Source organism: Oncorhynchus gorbuscha, unplaced genomic scaffold (genome assembly GCF_021184085.1).
Source record: "Oncorhynchus gorbuscha isolate QuinsamMale2020 ecotype Even-year unplaced genomic scaffold, OgorEven_v1.0 Un_scaffold_662, whole genome shotgun sequence".
Classification (NCBI taxonomy): Eukaryota; Metazoa; Chordata; class Actinopteri; order Salmoniformes; family Salmonidae; genus Oncorhynchus; species Oncorhynchus gorbuscha.
Genome location: NW_025745758.1, coordinates 378,467 through 406,042, shown reverse-complemented (window position 1 = coordinate 406,042; position 27,576 = coordinate 378,467). Strand labels below are relative to the sequence as shown.

General features: G+C 46.5%; 1 protein-coding gene across 1 annotated transcript in view; it reads right to left on the bottom strand.

Moving 5' to 3' along the window:
• Window positions 1-21,714: 21,714 nt before the first annotated feature.
• The window catches only part of nr2e3 (nuclear receptor subfamily 2, group E, member 3), an 8,466-nt gene continuing 2,604 nt past the window's right edge, over window positions 21,715-27,576 (bottom strand). Inside the window, exons 3-8 of the mRNA XM_046335158.1 lie at window positions 27,354-27,457; window positions 26,890-27,165; window positions 25,407-25,585; window positions 24,186-24,429; window positions 23,617-23,722; window positions 21,715-22,281 (exon numbers count right to left, since the gene is read on the bottom strand). Of these exons, the coding sequence (XP_046191114.1) occupies window positions 22,149-22,281; window positions 23,617-23,722; window positions 24,186-24,429; window positions 25,407-25,585; window positions 26,890-27,165; window positions 27,354-27,457 (1,042 nt within the window). The 3' untranslated portion in view covers window positions 21,715-22,148. The remainder of the gene's footprint in view (window positions 22,282-23,616; window positions 23,723-24,185; window positions 24,430-25,406; window positions 25,586-26,889; window positions 27,166-27,353; window positions 27,458-27,576) is intronic.

The following is a 27,576-nucleotide window of genomic DNA, read 5'->3' as shown; positions in this document are numbered from 1 at the left end:
CTGCTGTTTTAATGAACCGGGTCAGACATCTACCACTGTCTCTGCTGTTTTAATGAACCGGGTCAGACATCTACCACTGTCTCTGCTGTTTTAATGAACCGGGTCGGACATCTACCACTGTCTCTGCTGTTTTAATGAATGGGACCGGGTCGGACATCTACCACTGTCTCTGCTGTTTTAATGAACCGGGTCAGACATCTACCACTGCCTCTGCTGTTTTAATGAACCGGGTCAGACATCTACCACTGTCTCTGCTGTTTTAATGAACCGGGTCAGACATCTACCACTGTCTCTGCTGTTTTAATGAACCGGGTCAGACATCTACCACTGTCTCTGCTGTTTTAATGAACCGGGTCAGACATCTACCACTGTCTCTGCTGTTTTAATGAACCGGGTCAGACATCTACCACTGTCTCTGCTGTTTTAATGAACCGGGTCAGACATCTACCACTGTCTCTGCTGTTTTAATGAACCGGGTCAGACATCTACCACTGTCTCTGCTGTTTTAATGAACCGGGTCAGACATCTACCACTGTCTCTGCTGTTTTAATGAACCGGGTCAGACATCTACCACTGTCTCTGCTGTTTTAATGAACCGGGTCAGACATCTACCACTGTCTCTGCTGTTTTAATGAATGGAACCGGGTCAGACATCTACCACTGTCTCTGCTGTTTTAATGAACCGGGTCAGACATCTACCACTGTCTCTGCTGTTTTAATGAACCGGGTCAGACATCTACCACTGTCTCTGCTGTTTTAATGAACCGGGTCAGACATCTACCACTGTCTCTGCTGTTTTAATGAACCGGGCCGGGTCGGACATCTACCACTGTCTCTGTTGTTTTAATGAACCGGGTCGGACATCTACCACTGTCTCTGCTGTTTTAATGAACCGGGTCGGACATCTACCACTGTCTCTGCTGTTTTAATGAACCGGATCAGACATCTACCACTGTCTCTGCTGTTTTAATGAACCGGGTCGGACATCTACCACTGTCTCTGCTGTTTTAATGAATGGAACCGGATCAGACATCTACCACTGTCTCTGCTGTTTTAATGAATGGAACCGGGTCAGACATCTACCACTGTCTCTGCTGTTTTAATGAACCGGGTCGGACATCTACCACTGTCTCTGCTGTTTTAATGAACCGGGTCAGACATCTACCACTGTCTCTGCTGTTTTAATGAACCGGGTCAGACATCTACCACTGTCTCTGCTGTTTTAATGAACCGGGTCAGACATCTACCACTGTCTCTGCTGTTTTAATGAACCGGGTCAGACATCTACCACTGTCTCTGCTGTTTTAATGAACCGGGTCAGACATCTACCACTGTCTCTGCTGTTTTAATGAACCGGGTCAGACATCTACCACTGTCTCTGCTGTTTTAATGAACCGGGTCAGACATCTACCACTGTCTCTGCTGTTTTAATGAACCGGGTCAGACATCTACCACTGTCTCTGCTGTTTTAATGAACCGGGTCAGACATCTACCACTGCCTCTGCTGTTTTAATGAACCGGGTCAGACATCTACCACTGTCTCTGCTGTTTTAATGAACCGGGTCAGACATCTACCACTGTCTCTGCTGTTTTAATGAACCGGGTCAGACATCTACCACTGTCTCTGTTGTTTTAATGAACCGGGTCAGACATCTACCACTGTCTCTGCTGTTTTAATGAATGGAACCGGGTCAGACATCTACCACTGTCTCTGCTGTTTTAATGAACCGGGTCAGACATATACCACTGTCTCTGCTGTTTTAATGAACCGGGTCAGACATCTACCACTGTCTCTGCTGTTTTAATGAACCGGGTCGGACATCTACCACTGTCTCTGCTGTTTTAATGAACCGGGCCGGGTCGGACATCTACCACTGTCTCTGCTGTTTTAATGAATGGAACCGGGTCAGACATCTACCACTGTCTCTGCTGTTTTAATGAACCGGGTCAGACATCTACCACTGTCTCTGCTGTTTTAATGAACCGGGTCAGACATCTACCACTGTCTCTGCTGTTTTAATGAACCGGGTCAGACATCTACCACTGTCTCTGCTGTTTTAATGAACCGGGTCAGACATCTACCACTGTCTCTGCTGTTTTAATGAACCGGGTCAGACATCTACCACTGTCTCTGCTGTTTTAATGAATGGAACCGGGTCAGACATCTACGTTTTGGGTTCTCATAAAACACCAGACACATCAATTAGTTGATTTTCCTGCAGCATCATTTTCTCTCCTCGTTCAAGAAGAAAGCAGTGGACTCTCTCCAACTCAGTATAAAAGGATGGTTGTTTGGTTAGAGGGGTTCAGAGTTCCCTAATCTCAACCTGTGAGCCAGCTCATGCAATAAGAGAAGAAGGAGAGGGAGAGGGAGAGGGAGGAGAGGAAGGAGTGGGGGAGGGAGGAGAGGGAGGAGAGGAAGGAGGGGGGAGGGAAGTGAGGAAGGAGAGGGAGAGGGAGGGAGGAGAGGGAGGAGAGGGAAAGAGGGAAAGGGATGGAGGAGTGGGAGAGGGCGGAGAGAGGAAGGAGAGGGGGAAGGAGGAGAGGAAGGAGAGGGGGAAGGAAGGAGGGGGAGGGAGGAAGGAGAGGGAGAGGGAGGGAGGAGAGGGAGGAGAGGGAGAGAGGAAAAGGGATGGAGGAGTGGGAGAGGGGCGGAGAGAGGAAGGAGAGGGGGAAGGAGGAGAGGAAGGAGAGGGGGAAGGAGAGGGGGAAGGAGGAGAGGAAGGAGTGAAGGAGAGGGGGAAGGAGGAGAGGAAGGAGTGAGGGAGTGAGGGAGGAGTGGGGGGAGGAGAGGGCGGGAGAGGTGGAGGAAGGAGAGGGAGAGAGGAGATAGGAAGGAGGAGAGGGAGGGAGGAGAGAGGAAGGAGAGGGGGGAAGGAGAGGGAGGGAGGAGAGAGGAAGGACAGGGGGAAGGAGGAGAGGAAGGACAGGGAGGGAGGAGAGAGGAAGGAGAGGGGCAGGGGTATGGTAGGATGGAGAGCCTAAGCTTTTCTGCTTTGTGGATTAGATGATGGAGGTCTCACAAGGCCTTGGCACACAGCAGGCTACCGGCTAAGGGTTCTGGCAGAAGGCTGAGAAGGCTGCTATGTCTGTTCCTGCTAAGAAGGCTTAGGCCTCTGGAGGAGGAGACCGCTTGTTAAACAAGGTCTGATAGGGCCTGAGGGCGAATGGGGTTCATTGGTTCATTTGATAGCCAAAATGATTCTCAAGCTGATCCATGTGTTTGTCCAAAAGCTTTGAAATGGTGGTATATTTCAACACTGGTTGTTTTCATGTGGCGTTGTAATGGTTGTCTCAATGTATTTCACGTAACCCTTGACAGTGTTCACACACCAAGCCACTGTACTGCTTATAGTGTCTATGAGCAGAGCATGAAGGTGGAACTCAAAATAGTAGTGGTTAAGCATTGCTAGAATATTCTACCTGTGTGTGTGTGTGTGTGTGTGTGTGTGTGTGTGTGTGTGTGTGTGTGTGTGTGTGTGTGTGTGTGTGTGTGTGTGTGTGTGTGTGTGTGTGTGTGTGTGTGTGTGTGTGTGTGTGTGTGTGTGTGTGTGTGTGTGTGTGTGTGTGTGTGTGTGTGTGTGTGTGAATCAGAGGCAGTGCTTTATTCCAATTATCTTTGTCCCAAATGGCACCCTATACCCTATGTAGTGCACTAATCCATATAGGGATCTTGTCAAAAGTAGTGCACTATGCAGGGAATAGGATGCCATTTTGGGACAGAACCATTGGCTGCTGCCTCTGGGCTAAGCTGCTTCTAAAACACTTGTTTGATGTCTCCTCACAGGTGTCCAGGACAGCCCCTGCTGTGTAGCCCTGTTTCTCAACTATTTCAAAAGGTCCTTTCTGTTGGTGTTGGACCACTAAGACTGAGTGGCATTCCTTATCTAGCTGGCATTCTGGGAGCTCGGCCAGACGGCCACAACTGGCTCAAACTACTTCTGAATTGTTTAGGTGTTTCGCTTTTTGTAAAGGTAAGAAACTAGTGGACAAGAAAGGCCCTGGTGTGTAGTAGTGCACTAGATAGGGAACAGGGTACCATTTGGGACAGAGACTAAAGGACTCGTTTACTGAGGGCTGAAGGAGGAAGTCTTTGACTCTCTGATATTTGACTATTTATATTTTAGATATGCAAATTGTGTGAAAGTTTAACATATGTTTTATGAGATAAGGACTAATATAAGTACTACTGATTTCATTATATACACGTGTCCAATGCTGTTTTCTATGCAACTGTTTATGATATTAATTTAGCATTTCTTCAGTTTTTTTTTTAGTAAACTGTGAGCAGGAATCAATCAAGTCAAAGTCCATATCCATATCAATACTGCTGAAAACTGAATCTCCTTTTCAGACGAACATTACAGACACTGACAATGTATAGAATATAACATTACAGACACTGACAATGTGTAGAATATAACATTACAGACACTGACAATGTGTAGAATATAACATTACAGACACTGACAATGTGTAGAATATAACATTACAGACACTGACAATGTGTAGAATATAACATCACAGACACTGACAATGTATAGAATATAACATTACAGACACTGACAATGTATAGAATATAACATCACAGACACTGACAATGTGTAGAATATAACATTACAGACACTGACAATGTATAGAATATAACATTACAGACACTGACAATGTCTAGAATATAACATTACAGACACTGACAATCTGTTCAGATGGGTTCTTGAGTGTGGAATACTAGCTCGGCTTTTTGTTCTCACATTTGAGTTAAAGACAGAACATTGACTACATGTGGTGAATTAATTAAGAAATAAGAAATATAAGCATAAATAAATAAACAGACTAACAACAACAGAATCTAGCAACAGTCCAGTTTGTTCTCCAGTCTGCATGACCTCTCATTACAGCTTGAGCATGATATATAGAATAGGATAATCATTCCAGGCATGTACTGACTAAAGACAAGGCTACTACTGCTGCCTCATACTGTCTGCTCTCTCTCTCTGTCTCTCTCTGTCTCTCTCTGTCTCTCTCTGTCTCTCTCTGTCTCTCTCTGTCTCTCTCTGTCTCTCTCTGTCTGTCTCTGTCTGTCTGTCTGTCTGTCTGTCTGTCTGTCTGTCTGTCTGTCTGTCTGTCTGTCTGTCTGTCTGTCTGTCTGTCTGTCTGTCTGTCTGTCTGTCTGTCTGTCTGTCTGTCTGTCTGTCTGTCTGTCTCTCTCTCTCTCTCTCTCTCTCTCTCTCTCTCTCTCTCTCTCTCTCTCTCTCTCTCTCTCTCTCTCTCTCTCTCTCTCAATTCAATTCAAGGGCCAAAGCAAGTGAGGTAGACAACATACAAAGTGAATATATAAAGTGAAAAACAACAAAAATTAACAGTAAACATTACACATACAAAAGTTTAAAAACAGTAAAGACATTACAAATGTCATATTATATATATATACAATGTACAAATAGTTAAAGGACACAAGATAAAATTAATAAGCATAAATATGGGTTGTATTTACAATGGTGTTTGTTCTTCACTGGTTGCCCTTTTCTCGTGGCAACAGGTCACAAATCTTGCTGCTGTGATGGCACACTGTGGAATTTCACCCAAAAGATATGGGAGTTTTTCAAAATTGGATTTGTTTTCGAATTCTTTGTGGATCTGTGTAATCTGGGGGAAATATGTATCTCTAATATGGTCATACATTGGGCAGGAGGTTAGGAAGTGCAGCTCAGTTTCCACCTCATTTTGTGGGCAGTGAGCACATAGCCTGTCTTCTCTTGAGAGCCATGTCTGTGTCATGTTTTGTCATATATTGTCTTGTCATTATGCTTTCCCTTCTGTTCGTTTCCCCCTGCTGGTCTTATTAGGTTCGTTCCCTTTTTCTATCCCTCTCTCTCCCCCTCCCTCTCTCTCCTCTCTCTATCGTTCCGTTCCTGCTCCCAGCTGTTCCTCATTCTCCTAACTCACTCATTTAGTCTTTTTACACCTGTTCCCTATTTTGTCTTCTGATTAGAGTCCCTATTTCTTCCCTTGTTTTCCGTTCCTGTCCTGTCGGATCCTTGTCTATTGTTCACCGTGCTGTGTCTGTGTATCGCCCTGTCGTGTCGTGTTTCCCTCAGATGCTGCGTGGTGAGCAGGTGTCTGAGTCTGCTAAGTTCAAGTGCCTTCCCGAGGCAACCTGCAGTTCAAGATCAAGTCTCCAGTCGGTTCTCGTCATTACGAGTGGAAATTGTTTTATTTGATTGTATTTTTACTTTACTGGATTAAAGACTCTGTTTTCGCCAAGTCGCTTTTGGGTCCTCATTCACCTGCATAACAGAAGGATCCGACCAAGAATGGACCCAGCGACTATGGATTCTCTCTACTCTACTCTCGAGTTCCAGGGAGCGATGCTCGGCAGACACGAGCAGGAATTGTCTGCTGCTCGGCATGCCGTTGAGACCCTGGCCGCTCAGGTCTCCGACCTCTCAGGACAGTATCAGAGTCTTCGTCTCGTGTCACCAGCTACTTCCGGTTCTTCCGAGCCTCCGGAACCTAGGGTTAATAACCCACCATGTTATTCTGGGCAGCCCACTGAGTGCCGCTCCTTTCTCACCCAGTGTGATATCGTGTTCTCTCTCCAACCCAACACATACTCAAGAGAGAGAGCTCGGATTGCCTACGTCATATCACTCCTTACTGGTCGGGCTCGGCAGTGGGGCACAGCTATCTGGGAGGCAAGCGCTGAGTGTACTAACAATTATCTGAACTTTAAAGAGGAGATGATAAGGGTTTTTGATCGCTCAGTTTTTGGGAAAGAAGCTTCCTGGTCCCTGTCTTCCTTATGTCAAGGTAATCGATCCATAACGGATTACTCTATAGAGTTTCGCACTCTTGCTGCCTCCAGTAACTGGAACGAGCAGGCGTTGCTCGCTCGTTTTCTGGAGGGACTCCACGCTAAGGTTAAGGATGAGATTCTCTCTCGGGAGGTTCCATCCAGCGTGGATTCTTTGATTGAACTCGCTATTCGCATTGAACGACGGGTAGATCTTCGTCACCGAGCTCATAGAAGAGAGCTCGCGTTAACTGTGTCTCCCCTCTCTCCGACACTACCGTCTTTCCCCACTGACTCAGGTGTTGAGCCCATGCAGCTGGGGGTATTCGCATCTCGACTAAGGAGAGGGAACGGAGAATCACCAACCGCCTCTGTCTCTATTGCGGTTCCGCTGGTCATTTTGTCATTTCATGTCCAGTTAAAGGCCAGAGCTCATCAGTAAGCGGAGGGCGACTGATAAGCGCTACTAGACGGTCCTCTCCGTCAAGTACATGTACTACTTTACCGGTCCATCTACGCTGGACCGGATCGGCAGCTTCCTGCAGTGCATTAATAGACTCTGGGGCAGAGGGCTGTTTTATGGACGAAGCCTGGGCGCGGGAACATGACATTCCTCTCAGACAGTTAGGGAGCCCACGGTCATGTTTGCCTTGGATGGTAGTCCTCTCCCCAGTATATTATATGAAACACTACCTTTAACCCTCACTGTATCTGGTAACCATAGTGAGACCATTTCTTTTTTGATTTTTTGTTCACCTTTTACACCTGTTGTTTTGGGTCATCCCTGGCTAGTGTGTCATAATCCTTCTTTTGATTGGTCTAGTAATTCTATCCTTTCCTGGAACGTTTCTTGTCATGTGACGTGTTTAATGTCTGCTATTTCTCCTGTTTGTTCTGTCCCCTCTTCTCAGGAGGAACCTGGTGATTTGACAGGAGTGCCGGAGGAATATCATGGTCTGCGCACGGTCTTCAGTCGGTCCAGAACCAACTCCCTTCCTCCTCACCGGTCGTATGATTGTTGTTCTGATCTCTTTAAGAAGCGTTTTGCATCCGCTCCTATCCTTGTTGCACCTGACGTCACTAAACAGTTTATTGTTGAGGTTGACGCGTCGGGGGTGGGCGTGGGAGCCATTCTGTCCCAGCGCTCCGATACTGACGATGGGGTCCACCCTTGTGCGTATTTTTCTCATCGCCTGTCGCCGTCGGAACGTAACTATGATGTGGCTAGCCGCGGGCTGCTCGCCATCCGTTTAGCCCTGGGCGAATGGCGACAGTGGTTGGAGGGGGCGACCGTTCCTTTTGTCGTTTGGACTGACCAAAAAACCTTGAGTACATCCGTTCTGCCAAACGACTGAATGCGCGTCATGCTCGTTGGGCGTTGTTTTTCGCTCGTTTCGAGTTCGTTATTTCTTATTGCCCGGGTACTAAGAACACCAAGCCTCATGCTTTATCCCGTCTCTTTAGTTCTGCTGTGGCTTCTACCGATCCCGAGGGGATCCTTCCTGTTGGGCGTGTTGTCGGGTTGACAGTCTGGGGAATTGAAAGACAGGTTAAGCAAGCACTCACGCACACTGCGTCGCCGCGCGCTTGTCCTAGTAACCTTCTTTTCGTTCCTGTTTCTACTCGTCTGGCTGTTCTTCAGTGGGCTCACTCTGCCAAGTTAGCTGGCCATCCCGGCGTTCGGGGTACGCTTGCTTCTATTCGCCAGCGGTTTTGGTGGCCTACTCAGGAGCGTGACACGCGCCGTTTCGTGGCTGCGTGTTCAGACTGCGCGCAGAAGAAGTCTGGTAATTTTTTTCTGCTTCTGCTCCTGGTCTTGCTGGGTCTCAGTCTGTTCCCTGCCATCGCATCTCTCCTGTTCTTGTTCCTGCCCTTGCTGTGTCTCAGTCTGTCCCTAGTTGTTACTCTCCTGGCCTGTTTGGTTCTGTTTGCTCTTAAGCTTTCAGTTCTCTACCCGTGTCTCATTTTTTTTTTAGAGTAGTACCCTAGTTTCCCTTTTTATCGTTTTCCGTTACGGTCCTGAGGAGAGGAGTTGGGTTCTTTCTCGGGACGTGCTGGACCGTTTGTGATCTATGATTTCCTCCGTTGCCGCCAGTGTTCCTCCTCGAGAGCGCCAGGAGGCGCTCGGTGAGTGGGGGTACTGTCATGTTTTGTCATATATTGTCTTGTCATTATGCTTTCCCTTCTGTTCGTTTCCCCCTGCTGGTCTTATTAGGTTCGTTCCCTTTTTCTATCCCTCTCTCTCCCCCTCCCTCTCTCTCCTCTCTCTATCGTTCCGTTCCTGCTCCCAGCTGTTCCTCATTCTCCTAACTCACTCATTTAGTCTTTTTACACCTGTTCCCTATTTTGTCTTCTGATTAGAGTCCCTATTTCTTCCCTTGTTTTCCGTTCCTGTCCTGTCGGATCCTTGTCTATTGTTCACCGTGCTGTGTCTGTGTATCGCCCTGTCGTGTCGTGTTTCCCTCAGATGCTGCGTGGTGAGCAGGTGTCTGAGTCTGCTAAGTTCAAGTGCCTTCCCGAGGCAACCTGCAGTTCAAGATCAAGTCTCCAGTCGGTTCTCGTCATTACGAGTGGAAATTGTTTTATTTGATTGTATTTTTACTTTACTGGATTAAAGACTCTGTTTTCGCCAAGTCGCTTTTGGGTCCTCATTCACCTGCATAACAGTCTGCCTACGGCGGCCTTTCTCAATAGCAAGGCTATGCTCACTGAGTCTGTACATAGTCAAAGCTTTCCTTAATTTTGGGTCAGTCACAGTGGTCAGGTATTCTGCCGCTGTGTACTCTCTGTGTAGGGCCAAATAGCATTCTAGTTTGCTCTGTTTTTTTGTTAATTCTTTCCAATGTGTTAAGTAATTATCTTTTTGTTTTCTCATGATTTGGTTGGGTCTAATTGTGCTGTTGTCCTGGGGCTCTGTAGGGTGTGTTTGTGTTTGTGAACAGAGCCCCAGGACCAGCTTGCTTAGGGGACTCTTCTCCAGGTTCATCTCTCTGTAGGTGATGGCTTTGTTATGGAAGGTTTGTGAATCGCTTCCTTTTAGGTGGTTGTAGAATTTAACGGCTCTTTTCTGGATTTTGATAATTAGTGGGTATCGGCCTAATTCTGCTCTGCATGCATTATTTGGTGTTTTACGTTGTCACGGAGGATATTTTTGCAGAATTCTGCGTGCAGAGTCTCAATTTGGTGTTTCTCCCATTTTGTGAAGTCTTGGTTGGTGAGCGGACCCCAGACCTCACAACCATAAAGGGCAATGGGCTCTATGACTGATTCAAGTATTTTTAGCCAAATCCTAATTGGTATGTTGAAATTTATGTTTCTTTTGATGGCATAGAATGCCCTTCTTGCCTTGTCTCTCAGATCGTTCACAGCTTTGTGGAAGTTACCTGTGGCGCTGATGTTTAGGCCAAGGTATGTATAGTTTTTTGTGTGCTCTAGGGCAACAGTGTCTAGATGGAATTTGTATTTGTGGTCCTGGTGACTGGACCTTTTTTGGAACACCATTATTTTGGTCTTACTGAGATTTACTGTCAGGGCCCAGATCTAGGTGCTGCTGTAGGCCCTCCTTGGTTGGTGACAGAAGCACCAGATCATCAGCAAACAGCAGACATTTGACTTCGGATTCTAGCAGGGGGAGGCCGGGTGCTGCAGACTTTTCTAGTGTCCGCGCCAATTCGTTGATATATATGTTGAAGAGGGTGGGGCTTAAGCTGCATCCCTGTCTAACCCCACGACCCTGTGTGAAGAAATGTGTGTTTTTTGCCAATTTTAACCGCACACTTGTTGTTTGTGTACATGGATTTTATAATGTCGTATGTTTTACCCCCAACACCACTTTCCATCAGTTTGTATAGCAGACCCTCATGCCAGATTGAGTCGAAGGCTTTTTTGAAATCAACAAAGCATGAGAAGACTTTGCCTTTGTTTTGGTTTGTTTGGTTGTCAATTAGGGTGTGCAGGGTGAATACATGGTCTGTTGTATGGTAATTTGGTAAAAAGCCAATTTGACATTTGCTCAGTACATTGTTTTCATTGAGGAAATGTACGAGTCTGCTGTTAATAATAATGCAGAGGATTTTCCCAAGGTTACTGTTGACACATATTCCACGGTAGTTATTGGGGTCAAATTTGTCTCCACTTTTGTGGATTGGGGTGATCAGTCCTTGGTTCCAAATATTGTGGAAGATGCCAGAGCTAAGTATGATGTTAAAGAGTTTTAGTATAGCCAATTGGAATTTGTTGTCTGTATATTTCATCATTTCATTGAGGATACCATCAACACCACAGGCCTTTTTGGTTTGGAGAGTTTTTATTTTGTCCTTTAACTCATTCAATGTAATTGGAGAATCCAGTGGGTTCTGGTAGTCTTTAATAGTTGATTCTAAGATCTGTATTTGATCATGTATATGTTTTTGCTCTTTGTTCTTTGTTATAGAACCAAAAAGATTGGAGAAGTGGTTTACCCATACAGTACAGTACATCTCCATTTTGGATAGATAATTCTTCGTGTTGTTGTTTGTTTAGTGTTTTCCAATTTTCCCAGAAGTGGTTAGAGTCTATGGATTCTTCAATTGCATTGAGCTGATTTCTGACATGCTGTTCCTTCTTTTTCCGTAGTGTATTTCTGTATTGTTTTAGTGATTCACCATAGTGAAGGCGTAGACTCAGGTTTTCCGGGTCTCTATGTTTTTGGTTGGACAGGTTTCTCAATTTCTTTCTTAGATTTTTGCATTCTTCATCAAACCATTTGTCATTATTGTTAATTTTCTTCGGTTTTCTATTTGAGATTTTTAGATTTGATAGGGAAGCTGAGAGGTCAAATATACTGTTAAGATTTTCTACTGCCAGGTTTACACCTTCACTATTACAGTGGAACGTTTTACCCAGGAAATTGTCTAAAAGGGATTGAATTTGTTGTTGACTAATTGTTTTTGGTAGGTTTACAAACTGCATTCCTTCCATCTATAGCATTTCTCTCTCTCTCTCTCTCTCTCTCTGTCTCTCTGTCTCTCTGTCTCTCTGTCTCTGTCTCTGTCTCTCTGTCTCTCTGTCTCTCTGTTTCTCTCTCTCTCTCTCTGTCTCTGACTCTCTCTGTCTCTGACTCTCTCTGTCTCTCTGTCTCTCTGTCTCTCTGTCTCTCTGTCTCTCTGTCTCTGTCTCTGTCTCTGTCTCTCTGTCTCTCTGTCTCTCTGTTTCTCTCTCTCTTCCATCTCACTAATCATTATTATTACAGTATGCTCCCTGCAGCTTCCTAACTGGCCTCCCAATGTCCCTTCAGTCATTGGAGGAATAAAGCGGACAGAGTATGAAACGTTCTTGTCATTCTGGGGTTTAAATTGCTCTGTTTCCAAAATGGATCATTCTTGCCATTCTGATGTTTAAATTGCTCTGTTTCCAAAATGGATCCTTGTTATGTCTTGTTATTTATTTTCTGTACCATGTCCCGTTGTCCACAGCCCACATCTGATAAGAGCTATATCTCTGTGTCCCAAAATGGCACCTCATTCCCCAAAGGACTCTGGTCAAAAGTAGTGTGCACTATAAAGGGAATTAGGTTCCACTTGGGACGCGTTCATGAATGAATCTATGGTATAATGGTATAACTATGGTAACTATGGTATAATGGTATAACTATGGTAACTATGGTATAACCAAGGCCTGTAGGGCTTCTGTAATCCTCTGAGAAATGGCTGGGACATACTGTATATCAGTGGAGGCTGCTGAGGGGAGGACGGCCCATAATAAAGGCTGGAACGGAGCGAATGAAATGACATTAAACACATGGAAACCATGGAAACCATGTATTTGATACCATTCCACCTGATTCCTCTCCAGTCATTACCACGAGCCTGTCCTCCCTGATTAAGGTGCCACCAACCTCCTGTGCTGTATAAACCCATACTGTTGTAGCCTAGGTTAGTATTATACGTTTATTCTGAAACTATGTCAACATTACTGACAGTGCCGTTTTTAAAACTTTTATTGTGACGCACTTCCTTATTCCCAGAAGGCACCTGTGTGTGTGTGTCCAGAGGGAAAGAGGAGGGTGTTGATGGGATTCCTACTAGTCTGTGTCCTTGTGATTAGAGAACTAATACAAGATAACACACTTTACCTGCTGGAACCGATTTATTCTGAAGAGCTACAAGTCCTCCGGAAGAGACTGATGATACAATCCACCACCCAGAAATGAAGGTTACAGACTGGTGATGTGGTGCTTGGTGATGTGGTGCTTGGTGATGTGGTGCTTGGTGATGTGGTGGTGATGTGGTGCTTGGTGATGTGGTGCTTGGTGATGTGGTGCTTGGTGATGTGGTGCTTGGTGATGTGGTGGTGATGTGGTGCTTGGTGATGTGGTGGTGATGTGGTGCTTGGTGATGTGGTTGTGATGTGTTGCTTGGTGATGTGGTGGTGATGTGGTGGTGATGTGGTGCTTGGTGATGTGGTGGTGATGTGGTGCTTGGTGATGTGGTGGTGATGTGGTGCTTGGTGATGTGGTGGTGATGTGGTGCTTGGTGATGTGGTGGTGATGTGGTGCTTGGTGATGTGGTGGTGATGTGGTGCTTGGTGATGTGGTGGTGATGTGGTGCTTGGTGATGTGGTGGTGATGTGGTGCTTGGTGATGTGGTGGTGATGTGGTGCTTGGTGATGTGGTGGTGATGTGGTGCTTGGTGATGTGGTGGTGATGTGGTGCTTGGTGATGTGGTTGTGATGTGTTGCTTGGTGATGTGGTGGTGATGTGGTGGTGATGTGGTGCTTGGTGATGTGGTGGTGATGTGGTGCTTGGTGATGTGGTGGTGATGTGGTGCTTGGTGATGCGGTGCTTGGTGATGTGTTGCTTGGTGATGTGGTGCTTGGTGATGTGATGCTTGGTGATGTGATGCTTGGTGATGTGGTGGTGATGTGGTGGTGATGTGGTGCTTGGTGATGTGGTGCTTGGTGATGTGGTGCTTGGTGATGTGATGTTGGTGATGTGGTGCTTGGTGATGTGGTGGTGATGTGGTGCTTGGTGATGTGGTGGTGATGTGGTGGTGCTTGGTGATGTGGTGCTTGGTGATGTGGTGCTTGGTGATGTGGTGCTTGGTGATGTGGTGCTTGGTGATGTGGTGCTTGGTGATGTGGTGCTTGGTGATGTGGTGGTGATGTGGTGGTGATGTGGTGCTTGGTGATGTGGTGGTGATGTGTTGCTTGGTGATGTGGTGCTTGGTGATGTGATGCTTGGTGATGCGATGCTTGGTGATGTGGTGGTGATGTGGTGGTGATGTGGTGCTTGGTGATGTGGTGCTTGGTGATGTGGTGCTTGGTGATGTGGTGCTTGGTGATGTGGTGCTTGGTGATGTGGTGCTTGGTGATGTGGTGGTGATGTGGTGATGTGGTGCTTGGTGATGTGGTGGTGATGTGGTGGTGGTGTGGTGGTGATGTGGTGGTGATGTGGTGCTTGGTGATGTGGTGGTGATGTGGTGCTTGGTGGTGTGGTGATGTGGTGGTGATGTGGTGGTGATGTGGTGCTTGGTGATGTGGTGGTGATGTGGTGGTGATGTGGTGCTTGGTGATGTGGTGCTTGGTGATGTGGTGCTTGGTGATGTGGTGCTTGGTGATGTGGTGGTGATGTGGTGCTTGGTGGTGTGGTGGTGATGTGGTGGTGATGTGGTGCTTGGTGATGTGGTGCTTGGTGATGTGGTGGTGATGTGGTGCTTGGTTACGGTGGTGCTTGGTGATGTGGTGCTTGGTGATGTGGTGCTTGGTGATGCGGTGCTTGGTGATGTGGTGCTTGGTGACGGTGGTGCTTAGTGATGTGGTGCTTGGTGATGCGGTGCTTGGTGATGTGGTGCTTGGTGATGCGTTGCTTGGCGATGTGATGCTTGGCGATGTGATGCTTGGTGATGCGATGCTTGGTAATGTGATGCTTGGTGATGTGGTGCTTGGTGATGTGGTGCTTGGCGATGTGATGCTTGGTGATGCGATGCTTGGTAATGTGATGCTTGGTAATGTGATGCTTGGTGATGTGGTGCTTGGTGACGGTGGTGCTTGGTGATGTGGTGCTTGGCGATGATGTGGTGCTTGGTGATGTGGTGCTTGGTGATGTGGTGTTTGGTGATGCGTTGCTTGGTGATGTGGTGCCTGGTGATGTGGTGCTTGATGATGCGTTGCTTGGTGATGTGTTGCTAGGTGATGCGTTGCTTGGTGATGTGGTGCTTGGTGATGCGTTGCTTGGTGATGTGGTGCTTGGTGATGTGGTGCTTGGTGATGTGGTGCTTGGTGATGTGGTGCTTGGTTACGGTGGTGCTTGGTGATGTGGTGCTTGGTGATGGTGGTGCTTGGTGATGGTGGTGCTTGGTGATGGTGGTGCTTGGTGATGGTGGGTAATGTGGTGCTTGGTAATGATTGTGATGTGTTGCTTGGTGATGTGGTGGTGATGTGGTGCTTGGTGATGTGGTGGTGATGTGGTGCTTGGTGATGTGGTGGTGATGTGGTGCTTGGTGATGTGGTTGTGATGTGTTGCTTGGTGATGTGGTGGTGATGTGGTGGTGATGTGGTGCTTGGTGATGTGGTGGTGATGTGGTGCTTGGTGATGTGGTGGTGATGTGGTGCTTGGTGATGCGGTGCTTGGTGATGTGTTGCTTGGTGATGTGGTGGTGATGTGGTGCTTGGTGATGTGGTGGTGATGTGGTGCTTGGTGATGTGGTGGTGATGTGGTGCTTGGTGATGTGGTGGTGATGTGGTGCTTGGTGATGTGGTGGTGATGTGGTGCTTGGTGATGTGGTGGTGATGTGGTGCTTGGTGATGTGGTGGTGATGTGGTGCTTGGTGATGTGGTTGTGATGTGTTGCTTGGTGATGTGGTGGTGATGTGGTGGTGATGTGGTGCTTGGTGATGTGGTGGTGATGTGGTGCTTGGTGATGTGGTGGTGATGTGGTGCTTGGTGATGCGGTGCTTGGTGATGTGGTGCTTGGTGATGTGGTGCTTGGTGATGTGATGCTTGGTGATGCGATGCTTGGTGATGTGGTGGTGATGTGGTGGTGATGTGGTGCTTGGTGATGTGGTGCTTGGTGATGTGGTGCTTGGTGATGCGATGCTTGGTGATGTGGTGCTTGGTGATGTGGTGGTGATGTGGTGCTTGGTGATGTGGTGGTGATGTGGTGGTGCTTGGTGATGTGGTGCTTGGTGATGTGGTGCTTGGTGATGTGGTGCTTGGTGATGTGGTGCTTGGTGATGTGGTGCTTGGTGATGTGGTGCTTGGTGATGTGGTGCTTGGTGATGTGGTGGTGATGTGGTGGTGATGTGGTGCTTGGTGATGTGGTGGTGATGTGTTGCTTGGTGATGTGGTGCTTGGTGATGTGATGCTTGGTGATGCGATGCTTGGTGATGTGGTGGTGATGTGGTGGTGATGTGGTGCTTGGTGATGTGGTGCTTGGTGATGTGGTGCTTGGTGATGTGGTGCTTGGTGATGTGGTGCTTGGTGATGTGGTGCTTGGTGATGTGGTGCTTGGTGATGTGGTGGTGATGTGGTGCTTGGTGATGTGGTGGTGATGTGGTGGTGGTGTGGTGGTGATGTGGTGGTGATGTGGTGCTTGGTGATGTGGTGGTGATGTGGTGCTTGGTGGTGTGGTGATGTGGTGGTGATGTGGTGGTGATGTGGTGCTTGGTGATGTGGTGGTGATGTGGTGGTGATGTGGTGCTTGGTGATGTGGTGCTTGGTGATGTGGTGCTTGGTGATGTGGTGCTTGGTGATGTGGTGGTGATGTGGTGCTTGGTGGTGTGGTGGTGATGTGGTGGTGATGTGGTGCTTGGTGATGTGGTGCTTGGTGATGTGGTGGTGATGTGGTGCTTGGTTACGATGTGGTGCTTGGTGATGTGGTGCTTGGTGATGCGGTGCTTGGTGATGTGGTGCTTGGTGACGGTGGTGCTTAGTGATGTGGTGCTTGGTGATGCGGTGCTTGGTGATGTGGTGCTTGGTGATGCGTTGCTTGGCGATGTGATGCTTGTGTGATGCTTGGTGATGATGCTTGGTAATGTGATGCTTGGTGATGTGGTGCTTGGTGATGTGGTGCTTGGCGATGTGATGCTTGGTGATGCGATGCTTGGTAATGTGATGCTGGTAATGTGATGCTTGGTGATGTGGTGCTTGGTGATGTGGTGCTTGGCGATGTGGTGGTGATGTGGTGCTTGGTGATGTGGTGCTTGGTGATGTGGTGTTTGGTGATGCGTTGCTTGGTGATGTGGTGCCTGGTGATGTGGTGCTTGATGATGATGTGTTGCTAGGTGATGCTTGCTTGGTGATGTGGTGCTTGGTGATGCGTTGTTGGTGATGTGGTGCTTGGTGATGTGGTGCTTGGTGATGTGGTGCTTGGTGATGTGGTGCTTGGTTACGGTGGTGCTTGGTGATGTGGTGCTTGGTGATGGTGGTGCTTGGTGATGGTGGTGCTTGGTGATGGTGGTGCTTGGTGATGCGGTGCTTGGTAATGTGGTGCTTGGTAATGTGGTTGTGATGTGTTGCTTGGTGATGTGGTGGTGATGTGGTGCTTGGTGATGTGGTGGTGATGTGGTGCTTGGTGATGTGGTGGTGATGTGGTGCTTGGTGATGTGGTTGTGATGTGTTGCTTGGTGATGTGGTGGTGATGTGGTGGTGATGTGGTGCTTGGTGATGTGGTGGTGATGTGGTGCTTGGTGATGTGGTGGTGATGTGGTGCTTGGTGATGCGGTGCTTGGTGATGTGTTGCTTGGTGATGTGGTGCTTGGTGATGTGATGCTTGGTGATGCGATGCTTGGTGATGTGGTGGTGATGTGGTGGTGATGTGGTGCTTGGTGATGTGGTGCTTGGTGATGTGGTGCTTGGTGATGCGATGCTTGGTGATGTGGTGCTTGGTGATGTGGTGGTGATGTGGTGCTTGGTGATGTGGTGGTGATGTGGTGGTGCTTGGTGATGTGGTGCTTGGTGATGTGGTGCTTGGTGATGTGGTGCTTGGTGATGTGGTGCTTGGTGATGTGGTGCTTGGTGATGTGGTGCTTGGTGATGTGGTGCTTGGTGATGTGGTGCTTGGTGATGTGGTGGTGATGTGGTGCTTGGTGATGTGGTGGTGATGTGTTGCTTGGTGATGTGGTGCTTGGTGATGTGATGCTTGGTGATGCGATGCTTGGTGATGTGGTGGTGATGTGGTGGTGATGTGGTGCTTGGTGATGTGGTGCTTGGTGATGTGGTGCTTGGTGATGTGGTGCTTGGTGATGTGGTGCTTGGTGATGTGGTGCTTGGTGATGTGGTGGTGATGTGGTGGTGATGTGGTGCTTGGTGATGTGGTGGTGATGTGGTGGTGGTGTGGTGGTGATGTGGTGGTGATGTGGTGCTTGGTGATGTGGTGGTGATGTGGTGCTTGGTGGTGTGGTGATGTGGTGGTGATGTGGTGGTGATGTGGTGCTTGGTGATGTGGTGGTGATGTGGTGGTGATGTGGTGCTTGGTGATGTGGTGCTTGGTGATGTGGTGCTTGGTGATGTGGTGCTTGGTGATGTGGTGGTGATGTGGTGCTTGGTGGTGTGGTGGTGATGTGGTGGTGATGTGGTGCTTGGTGATGTGGTGGTGATGTGGTGCTTGGTTACGGTGGTGCTTGGTGATGTGGTGCTTGGTGATGTGGTGCTTGGTGATGCGGTGCTTGGTGATGTGGTGCTTGGTGACGGTGGTGCTTAGTGATGTGGTGCTTGGTGATGCGGTGCTTGGTGATGTGGTGCTTGGTGATGCGTTGCTTGGCGATGTGATGCTTGGCGATGTGATGCTTGGTGATGCGATGCTTGGTAATGTGATGCTTGGTGATGTGGTGCTTGGTGATGTGGTGCTTGGCGATGTGATGCTTGGTGATGCGATGCTTGGTAATGTGATGCTTGGTAATGTGATGCTTGGTGATGTGGTGCTTGGTGACGGTGGTGCTTGGTGATGTGGTGCTTGGCGATGTGGTGGTGATGTGGTGCTTGGTGATGTGGTGCTTGGTGATGTGGTGTTTGGTGATGCGTTGCTTGGTGATGTGGTGCCTGGTGATGTGGTGCTTGATGATGCGTTGCTTGGTGATGTGTTGCTAGGTGATGCGTTGCTTGGTGATGTGGTGCTTGGTGATGCGTTGCTTGGTGATGTGGTGCTTGGTGATGTGGTGCTTGGTGATGTGGTGCTTGGTGATGTGGTGCTTGGTTACGGTGGTGCTTGGTGATGTGGTGCTTGGTGATGGTGGTGCTTGGTGATGGTGGTGCTTGGTGATGGTGGTGCTTGGTGATGCGGTGCTTGGTAATGTGGTGCTTGGTAATGTGGTGCTTGGTAATGCGATGCTTGGTAATGCGATGCTTGGTAATGCGGTGCTTGGTGACATATTCACCCTACTGTCACACAGTGAGAAATGACTGGGACATATTCACCCTACTGTCACACAGTGAGAAATGACTGGGACATATTCACCCTACTGTCATACAGTGAGAAATGACTGGGACATATTCACCCTACTGTCATACAGTAGGGATCTGTAGTCTGAGAAATGACTGGGACATATTCACCCTACTGTCATACAGTGAGAAATGACTGGGACATATTCACCCTACTGTCATACAGTGAGAAATGACTGGGACATATTCACCCTACTGTCATACAGTAGGGACCTGTAGTCTGAGAAATGACTGGGACATATTCACCCTACTGTCATACAGTGAGAAATGACTGGGACATATTCACCCTACTGTCATACAGTGAGAAATGACTGGGACATATTCACCCTACTGTCATACAGTGAGAAATGACTGGGACATATTCACCCTACTGTCATACAGTGAGAAATAACTGGGACATATTCACCCTACTGTCATACAGTGAGAAATAACTGGGACATATTCACTCTACTGTCATACAGTGAGAAATAACTGGGACATATTCACCCTACTGTCATACAGTGAGAAATAACTGGGACATATTCACTCTACTGTCATACAGTGAGAAATAACTGGGACATAGTCACCCTACTGTCATACAGTAGGGACCTGTAGTCTGAGAAATGACTGGGACATATTCACCCTACTGTCATACAGTGAGAAATGACTGGGACATATTCACCCTACTGTCATACAGTAGGGACCTGTAGTCTGAGAAATGACTGGGACATATTCACCCTACTGTCATACAGTGAGAAATGACTGGGACATATTCACCCTACTGTCATACAGTGAGAAATGACTGGGACATATTCACCCTACTGTCATACAGTGAGAAATGACTGGGACATATTCACCCTACTGTCATAGAGTGGTTGCCATGAGATGTGGATACTGATGAAGTTCAGTCTTCTGTCCAAGTAGTGTTGACAGCCAGACTGGGAGGACCTCTAGTGGTAGGAGAGAGTAACTGGTGTTGTTGTTAGTAGTGGACAGAAGGTGGCGCTGTTCATTTGATTTGTACTTTGTCTTTGCTCACTATTGAAGTTGCCACTGCGTCTATGCTCTGATGGGAAGCTTCTTTTCTCTTCCTCTGAGCTGGTGTATGATTGGTGTAAACCTGGTCTCTACTCATCCTCTTCAGTTAATAGATAGCTTGGTGTAAACCTGGTCTCTACTCATCCTCTTCAGTTAATAGATAGCTTGGTGTAAACCTGGTCTCTACTCATCCTCTTCAGTTAATAGATAGCTTGGTGTAAACCTGGTCTCTACTCATCCTCTTCAGTTAATAGATAGCTTGGTGTAAACCTGGTCTCTACTCATCCTCTTCAGTTAATAGATAGCTTGGTGTAAATCTGGTCTCTACTCATCCTCTTCAGTTAATAGATAGCTGGGTGTAAACCTGGTCTCTACTCATCCTCTTCAGTTAATAGATAGCTTGGTGTAAACCTGGTCTCTACTCATCCTCTTTAGTTAATAGATAGCTTGGTGTAAACCTGGTCTCTACTCATTCTCTTCAGTTAATAGATAGCTTGGTGTAAACCTGGTCTCTACTCATCCTCTTCAGTTAATAGATAGCTTGGTGTAAACCTGGTCCCTACTCATCCTCTTCAGTTAATAGATAGCTTGGTGTAAACCTGGTCTCTACTCATCCTCTTCAGTTAATAGATAGCTTGGTGTAAACCTGGTCTCTACTCATCCTCTTCAGTTAATAGATAGCTTGGTGTAAATCTGGTCTCTACTCATCCTCTTCAGTTAATAGATAGCTTGGTGTAAACCTGGTCTCTACTCATCCTCTTCAGTTAATAGATAGCTTGGTGTAAACCTGGTCTCTACTCATTCTCTTCGGTTAATAGATAGCTTGGTGTAAACCTGGTCTCTACTCATTCTCTTCAGTTAATAGATAGCTTGGTGTAAACCTGGTCTCTACTCATCCTCTTCAGTTAATAGATAGCTTGGTGTAAACCTGGTCTCTACTCATCCTCTTCAGTTAATAGATAGTTTGGTGTAAACCTGGTCTCTACTCATTCTCTTCAGTTAATAGATAGCTTGGTGTAAACCTGGTCTCTACTCATTCTCTTCAGTTAATAGATAGCTTGGAGTAAACCTGGTTTCTACTCATTCTCTTCAGTTAATAGATAGCTTGGTGTAAACCTGGTCCCTACTCATCCTCTTCAGTTAATAGATAGCTTGGAGTAAACCTGGTTTCTACTCATTCTCTTCAGTTAATAGATAGCTTGGTGTAAACCTGGTTTCTACTCATCCTCTTCAGTTAATAGATAGCTTGGTGTAAACCTGGTCCCTACTCATCCTCTTCAGTTAATAGATAGCTTGGTGTAAACCTGGTTTCTACTCATCCTCTTCAGTTAATAGATAGCTTGGTGTAAACCTGGTCCCTACTCATCCTCTTCAGTTAATAGATAGCTTGGAGTAAACCTGGTTTCTACTCATTCTCTTCAGTTAATAGATAGCTTGGTGTAAACCTGGTTTCTACTCATCCTCTTCAGTTAATAGATAGAAGAAAAAAATACAAGTTTCAATTTATCAAGGCATGAAATCATAAATACAGCACACATATTTATGACAGCAGAAATGTACAGTGTCTAAGACGAAACATATTTTATGTAAATATATTACATTACATCGTGGAAAATATAGACCATGGACGACTAGACTGAAATGTAACTGAAGAAATGAGACACAAACAAACATTCTGCCCACAGTAAAGGACATTTTGAATCCCGGGGTCCAACACACAGCAAAGCCCATTATAACACATTATCAAGCTCAAAAGCAGGTCTGTTTACAGCAATGACATATTACCATGGTTTCCTTTACACACAGCAATAAGATATTTACAACATCCTGTTACACACATCAGTTTGTTTGCTTTCGGGCGCGTTCCCTCGCGGTGTGTCTCAGTGCAGTATAACTGAGCGGCCATTTTGTTTTTTTCCGTGTATTAGTTCTTGAACATGTCACACAGAAGTTTCTCCATGGGGGTGTTGCCGATGGTCCTGTGGAAGAAGAGGAGCTCGATCCGCTCAGAGCTGACGAAACGCAGAGAGGGCAACAGCAGGAGGAGCTTCCCAAATCTCCACAGAGAGAGACAGAGAGGGTGGGGAGTTATACACTTTGAATTTACAGCAAAGAGAGATTCCATCAAAGTCCTGAAGTGTCTAAAAACAATAAAATAAAAACTGATTCCAATTCTGTTAGCAGCTATCAAAATATTATCAAGATCAAGTCATTTACAGATCCATAACAGTGAAATTTGATTTCACAGGCCATTTTAACATCCTCTCATTCTTCAGGTTAGTAGCTAGATATACATACAGTAGAATCCATTTTAACATCAACTCATTCTTCAGGTTAGTAGCTAGATATACATACAGTGGAATCCATTTTAACATCCTCTCATTCTTCAGGTTAGTAGCTAGATATACATACAGTGGAATCCATTTTAACATCCTCTCATTCTTCAGGTTAGTAGCTAGATATACATACAGTAGAATCCATTTTAACATCCTCTCATTCTTCAGGTTAGTAGCTAGATATACATACAGTAGAATCCATTTTAACATCCTCTCATTCTTCAGGTTAGTAGCTAGATATACATACAGTAGAATCCAGATCCATGTGGATAAAAGGCCATAAAGGTCAGGGAGGTCAGGGAGGTTGTGTAGGGAGGTCAGGGAGGTCAGGGAGACCAGGGAGGTTGTGTAGGGAGGTCAGGGAGGTCAGGGAGACCAGGGAGGTTGTGTAGGGAGGTCAGGGAGGTCAGGGAGACCAGGGAGGTTGTGTAGGGAGGTCAGGGAGGTCAGGGAGACCAGGGAGGTTGTGTAGGGAGAATGTGTAGGGAGGTCAGGGAGGCTGTGTAGAGAGGTCAGGGAGGTCAAGGAGACCAGGGAGGTTATGTAGGGAGAATGTGTAGGGAGGTCAGGGAGGCTGTGTAGAGAGGTCAGGGAGGTTCTGTAGGGAGGTCAGGGAGGTTGTGTAGGGAGATTAGGGAGGTTGTGCAGGGAGATTAGGGAGGTTGTGTAGGGAGATCAGGGAGGTTGTATATGGAGGTCAGGGAGGTTGTGTAGGGAGGTCAGGGAGGCTGTGTATGGAGATCAGGGAGGTTGTGTAGTGAGGTTGTGTAGGGAGATCAGGGAGATAGTGGAGGGAGATCAGGGAGGTTGTGTAGGGAGATCAGCGAGGTTGTGTAGGGAGATCAGGGAGGTTGTGCAGGGAGATCAGGGAGGTTGTGTAGGGAGATCAGGGAGGTTGTGTAGGGAGATCAGGGAGGTTATACAGGGAGATCAGGGAGGTTATACAGGGAGATCAGGGAGGTTGTTCAGGGATATCAGGGAGGTTGTGTAGGGAGATCAGGGAGGTTGTGCAGGGAGATCAGGGAGGTTGTACAGGGTAGTACGTAGTAATCCTACCTGGCAGGCTGACTGGAGTAATGTGATCTGATGTGTTGTCCCAACATCACCTGGGACTGATCCTGTAGGTTCTCGACCTGCTCCGGGTCCTTCAGACCTCGGGTCTCTATGACAACAAAGAGAAGAAGAAGGAAAGATCAGTGAAACTGCCTAGTCTCACGTCTCCACGTGTCCAGACGGAAACAGGCCTAGTCTCACGTCTCCACGTGTCCAGACGGAAACAGGCCTAGTCTCACGTCTCCACGTGTCCAGACGGAAACAGGCCTAGTCTCACGTCTCCACGTGTCCAGACGGAAACAGGCCTAGTCTCACGTCTCCACGTGTCCAGACGGAAACAGGCCTAGTCTCACGTCTCCACGTGTCCAGACGGAATCTGGGGAAGTAGAATTTACAGCCCCAGAAACAGAAAGCCCTAATGTAGATCAAACGGGAAGATGCATCTCATTACATTCAGCTCTGGTCACAAAAACATCACCACAGATTACATCTGGCCATTCTTATTGCAAAGAAATGACACCATAGCAACAAAAATCACAAACCAACAACCCCCATGATCCCCAGGCACCCACCTGGTTTGAAGAGGACGATGGCCTTGAGGCAGGCAAACTCAGTGGGGTCTACGACCAGGGCTTTGAACCTACTGAAGACCTCCTGGAGCAGACGCAGGTCCACGCTGGTGTAGGATGTCTTACTCTGCATGGTTGGTGGGGACAAGTCGGGGAGGGACAGCAGAGGACAGCTGTCCAGGGGGAGAGACCACTGGATGGCACACAGCAGGAAGAGTTCAGACCATGCCTCCTCCAGTAGGATTACCTGGAGGGGAACAAGGAAGTCAGATCAGTGGGGGTCGCACAAGGTTAGAGGTCAAGGGTGACAGGTCATAAGCATGACATCACAAACTATGCAGAAGAATGTTTTGGAAGCAGTTCAAGTGTCTCTAAACAGATGGAAGTTGTATCAAACTATTCTTTGAACCGTAAAAAAAACCTGTTTGGCTTGTTTACCCGTTTGAGCTTTACGAAAGCGTTCCTATTGACTAACTATTAGTTACCAAACAATGTTGTGATATATTTCATCTTCGGGATCGGTGTCCCTTCCATGGGACGGTTGAGCTAACGAAGGCTAATGTGATTAGTATGAGGTTGTAAGTAACAAGAACATTTCCCAGGACATAGACACATCTGATATTTGCAGAAAGCTTAAATTCGTGTTAATCTAACTACACTGTCCAATTTACAGTAGCTATTACAGTGAAATAATATCATGCTATTGTTTGAGGAGAGTGCACAGTTATGAACATGAAACATTATTAATAAACAAATTAGGCACATTTGGGCAGTCTTGATACAAAAGTTTGAAAAGTAATGCAATGGTTCATTGGATCAGTCTAAAACGTTGCACATACACTGCTGCCATCTAGTGGCCAAAATCTGAATATCACCTGGGCTGGAATAATACATTATGGCCTTTCTCTTGCATTTGAAAGATGATGGTAAAAAAAGATAAAATACAAAAGAACGGTTGTTTTTTTCTTTGTATTATCTTTTACCAGATCTAATGTGTTATATTCTCCTACATTCCTTTAACATTTCCATAAACTTCAAAGTGTTTCCTTTCAATTGGTACCAAGAATATGCATATCTTTTCTTCAAGGCCTGAGCTACAGGCAGTTAGATTTGGGTATGTCATTTTAGGCAAAAAAATGGGGGGAAAAAGGGGGCTAATCCTTAAGAGGTATTAATAAGCAGTTTATACTGTAAGTAAACCCTATCATAGTATCCCCTCTATACCTGGTCTCTGAATGGGAGATTGGAGAACACTGGCAGGTTCTTGGCCCATTTAACAGACATGAAGAGAAGCCGGGCTGACGTCTCGTACACATTCTCTGTACTGGAAGGGTACAGGGACATGTGGTAATCTGAGGACTCCCTCTCTGGCTCGTTACTGGTCACATCAATGTTCTCATCAACTGTGGAAGAAGTGGAATTATTTCAATATACATAAGATAAAAACCTGGAGATTATGTCAACTGTGAGAGAAATTGTAAATACAATTTGTAAGTCGCTCTGGATAAGAGCGTCTGCTAAATGACTTAAATGTAAATGTAAATGTAGAAAGAAAGATTAAGAAGTGGAGAAAGAGAGAAAGAAATAAATAAATAAATAAATATATATATATATATATATATAGAGAGAGAGAAATAGAGAGAGGGGGAAATAGAGAGAGGGAGAGAGAGAGGTAGAAAGAGAGAGAAATAAAGAGAGAGAGAAATAGAGAGAGGGAGAGAGGGAGAGGGAGAAAGAGAGAGAAATAAAGAGAGAGAGAGAAATAAAGAGAGGGAGAAATAGAGAGAGGGAGAGAGAGAGGGGGAGAAAGAGAGAGAAATAAAGAGAGAGAGAGAGAAATAAAGAAGGAGAAATAGAGAGAGGGAGAGAGAGAGGGAGAAATAAAGAGAGAGAGAGAGAAATAAAGAGAGAGAGAGGGAGAAAGAGAGAGAAATAAAGAGAGAGAGAGAGAAATAAAGAGAGAGAGAGGGAGAAAGAGAGAGAAATAAAGAGAGAGAGAGAGAAATAAAGAGAGAGAGAGGGAGAAAGAGAGAGAAATAAAGAGAGAGAGAGAGAAAGAGAGAGAGAGGGAGAAAGAGAGAGAAATAAAGAGAGAGAGAGAGAGAGAGAGAAAGAGAGAGAGAAATAAAGAAAGAGAGAGAGAGGGAGAGAGAGAGGGAGAGAGAGAGGGAGAAATAAAGAGAGAGAGGGAGAGAGAGAGAGAGAGAGAGAGAGAGAGAGAGAGAGAGAGAGAGGGAGAGGGAGAAATAAAGAGAGAGAGAGAGAAATAAAGAGAGAGAGAGGGAGAAAGAGAGAGAAATAAAGAGAGAGAGAGAGAAATAAAGAGAGAGAGAGGGAGAAAGAGAGAGAAATAAAGAGAGAGAGAGAGAAATAAAGAGAGAGAGAGGGAGAAAGAGAGAGAAATAAAGAGAGAGAGAGAGAAATAAAGAGAGAGAGAGGGAGAAAGAGAGAGAAATAAAGAGAGAGAGAAATAAAGAGAGAGAGAGGGAGAAAGAGAGAGAAATAAAGAGAGAGAGAGAAATAAAGAGAGAGAGAGGGAGAAAGAGAGAGAAATAAAGAGAGAGAGAGAGAGAGAGAGAGAGAGAGAGAGAGAGAGAGAGAGAGAGAGAGAGAGAGAGAGAGAGAGAGAGAAAGAAAGAAAGAAAGAGAGAGAGAGAGAGAGAAACAGAGGAAAACCAACAAACAGCCATAATAAAGCCCTCCTCACCATCCTCAGGCTCCAGTTTAGCGCAGGTCTCAGCGGTCATGAGGCTGACCATGAAGCGGTGGTTGTTCTGTGGGCTGGGGGGTGCACAGCGCTGTGGTGGGGCAGACGACGAGCTGATTGAGGTGGAGGTGATGTGAGGTCTGGTGATCACTGAGCAGGAAGAAGAAGAGGAAGTGGGATCCCGTGTGGTGGACAGATGCTCCTTGTCTGTGTCCACGTCGATGGAGTCCAGACGCACCTGAGACGTGCTGCGAGGCTGACGCTCGTTCTGGACAGCTGGGGGAGTTAAGACACAGCTCAGACACCTGACACATCTTCACACTTCACTGTCCAAGGAGACAACCTACCTCAACAAACATATCCCAACTCTAACTTGAATTATACAAACGTTCACATTTATTCATACTGGGGGAAAAAACAGATGATTATCTTTGACATGAAATAAATACATTTCACTGACTCACCATCTTTGTTCATGCCCGCCTGGAGGCACTTCTTCAGCCGACAGGCTTGGCACTGGTTACGATGGGCCTTATCCACTGGGCACATGCCCGTACCAGCCTGACACCTGTTGGGATGAGGAAAACACATTTTACAGTGACAAAATAAACTATTCTAGAGATTTAAACATCAACTAAGAAGTCTGGTTCAAAACTTACATATATTAAACTCACAAATAGTTTTTTT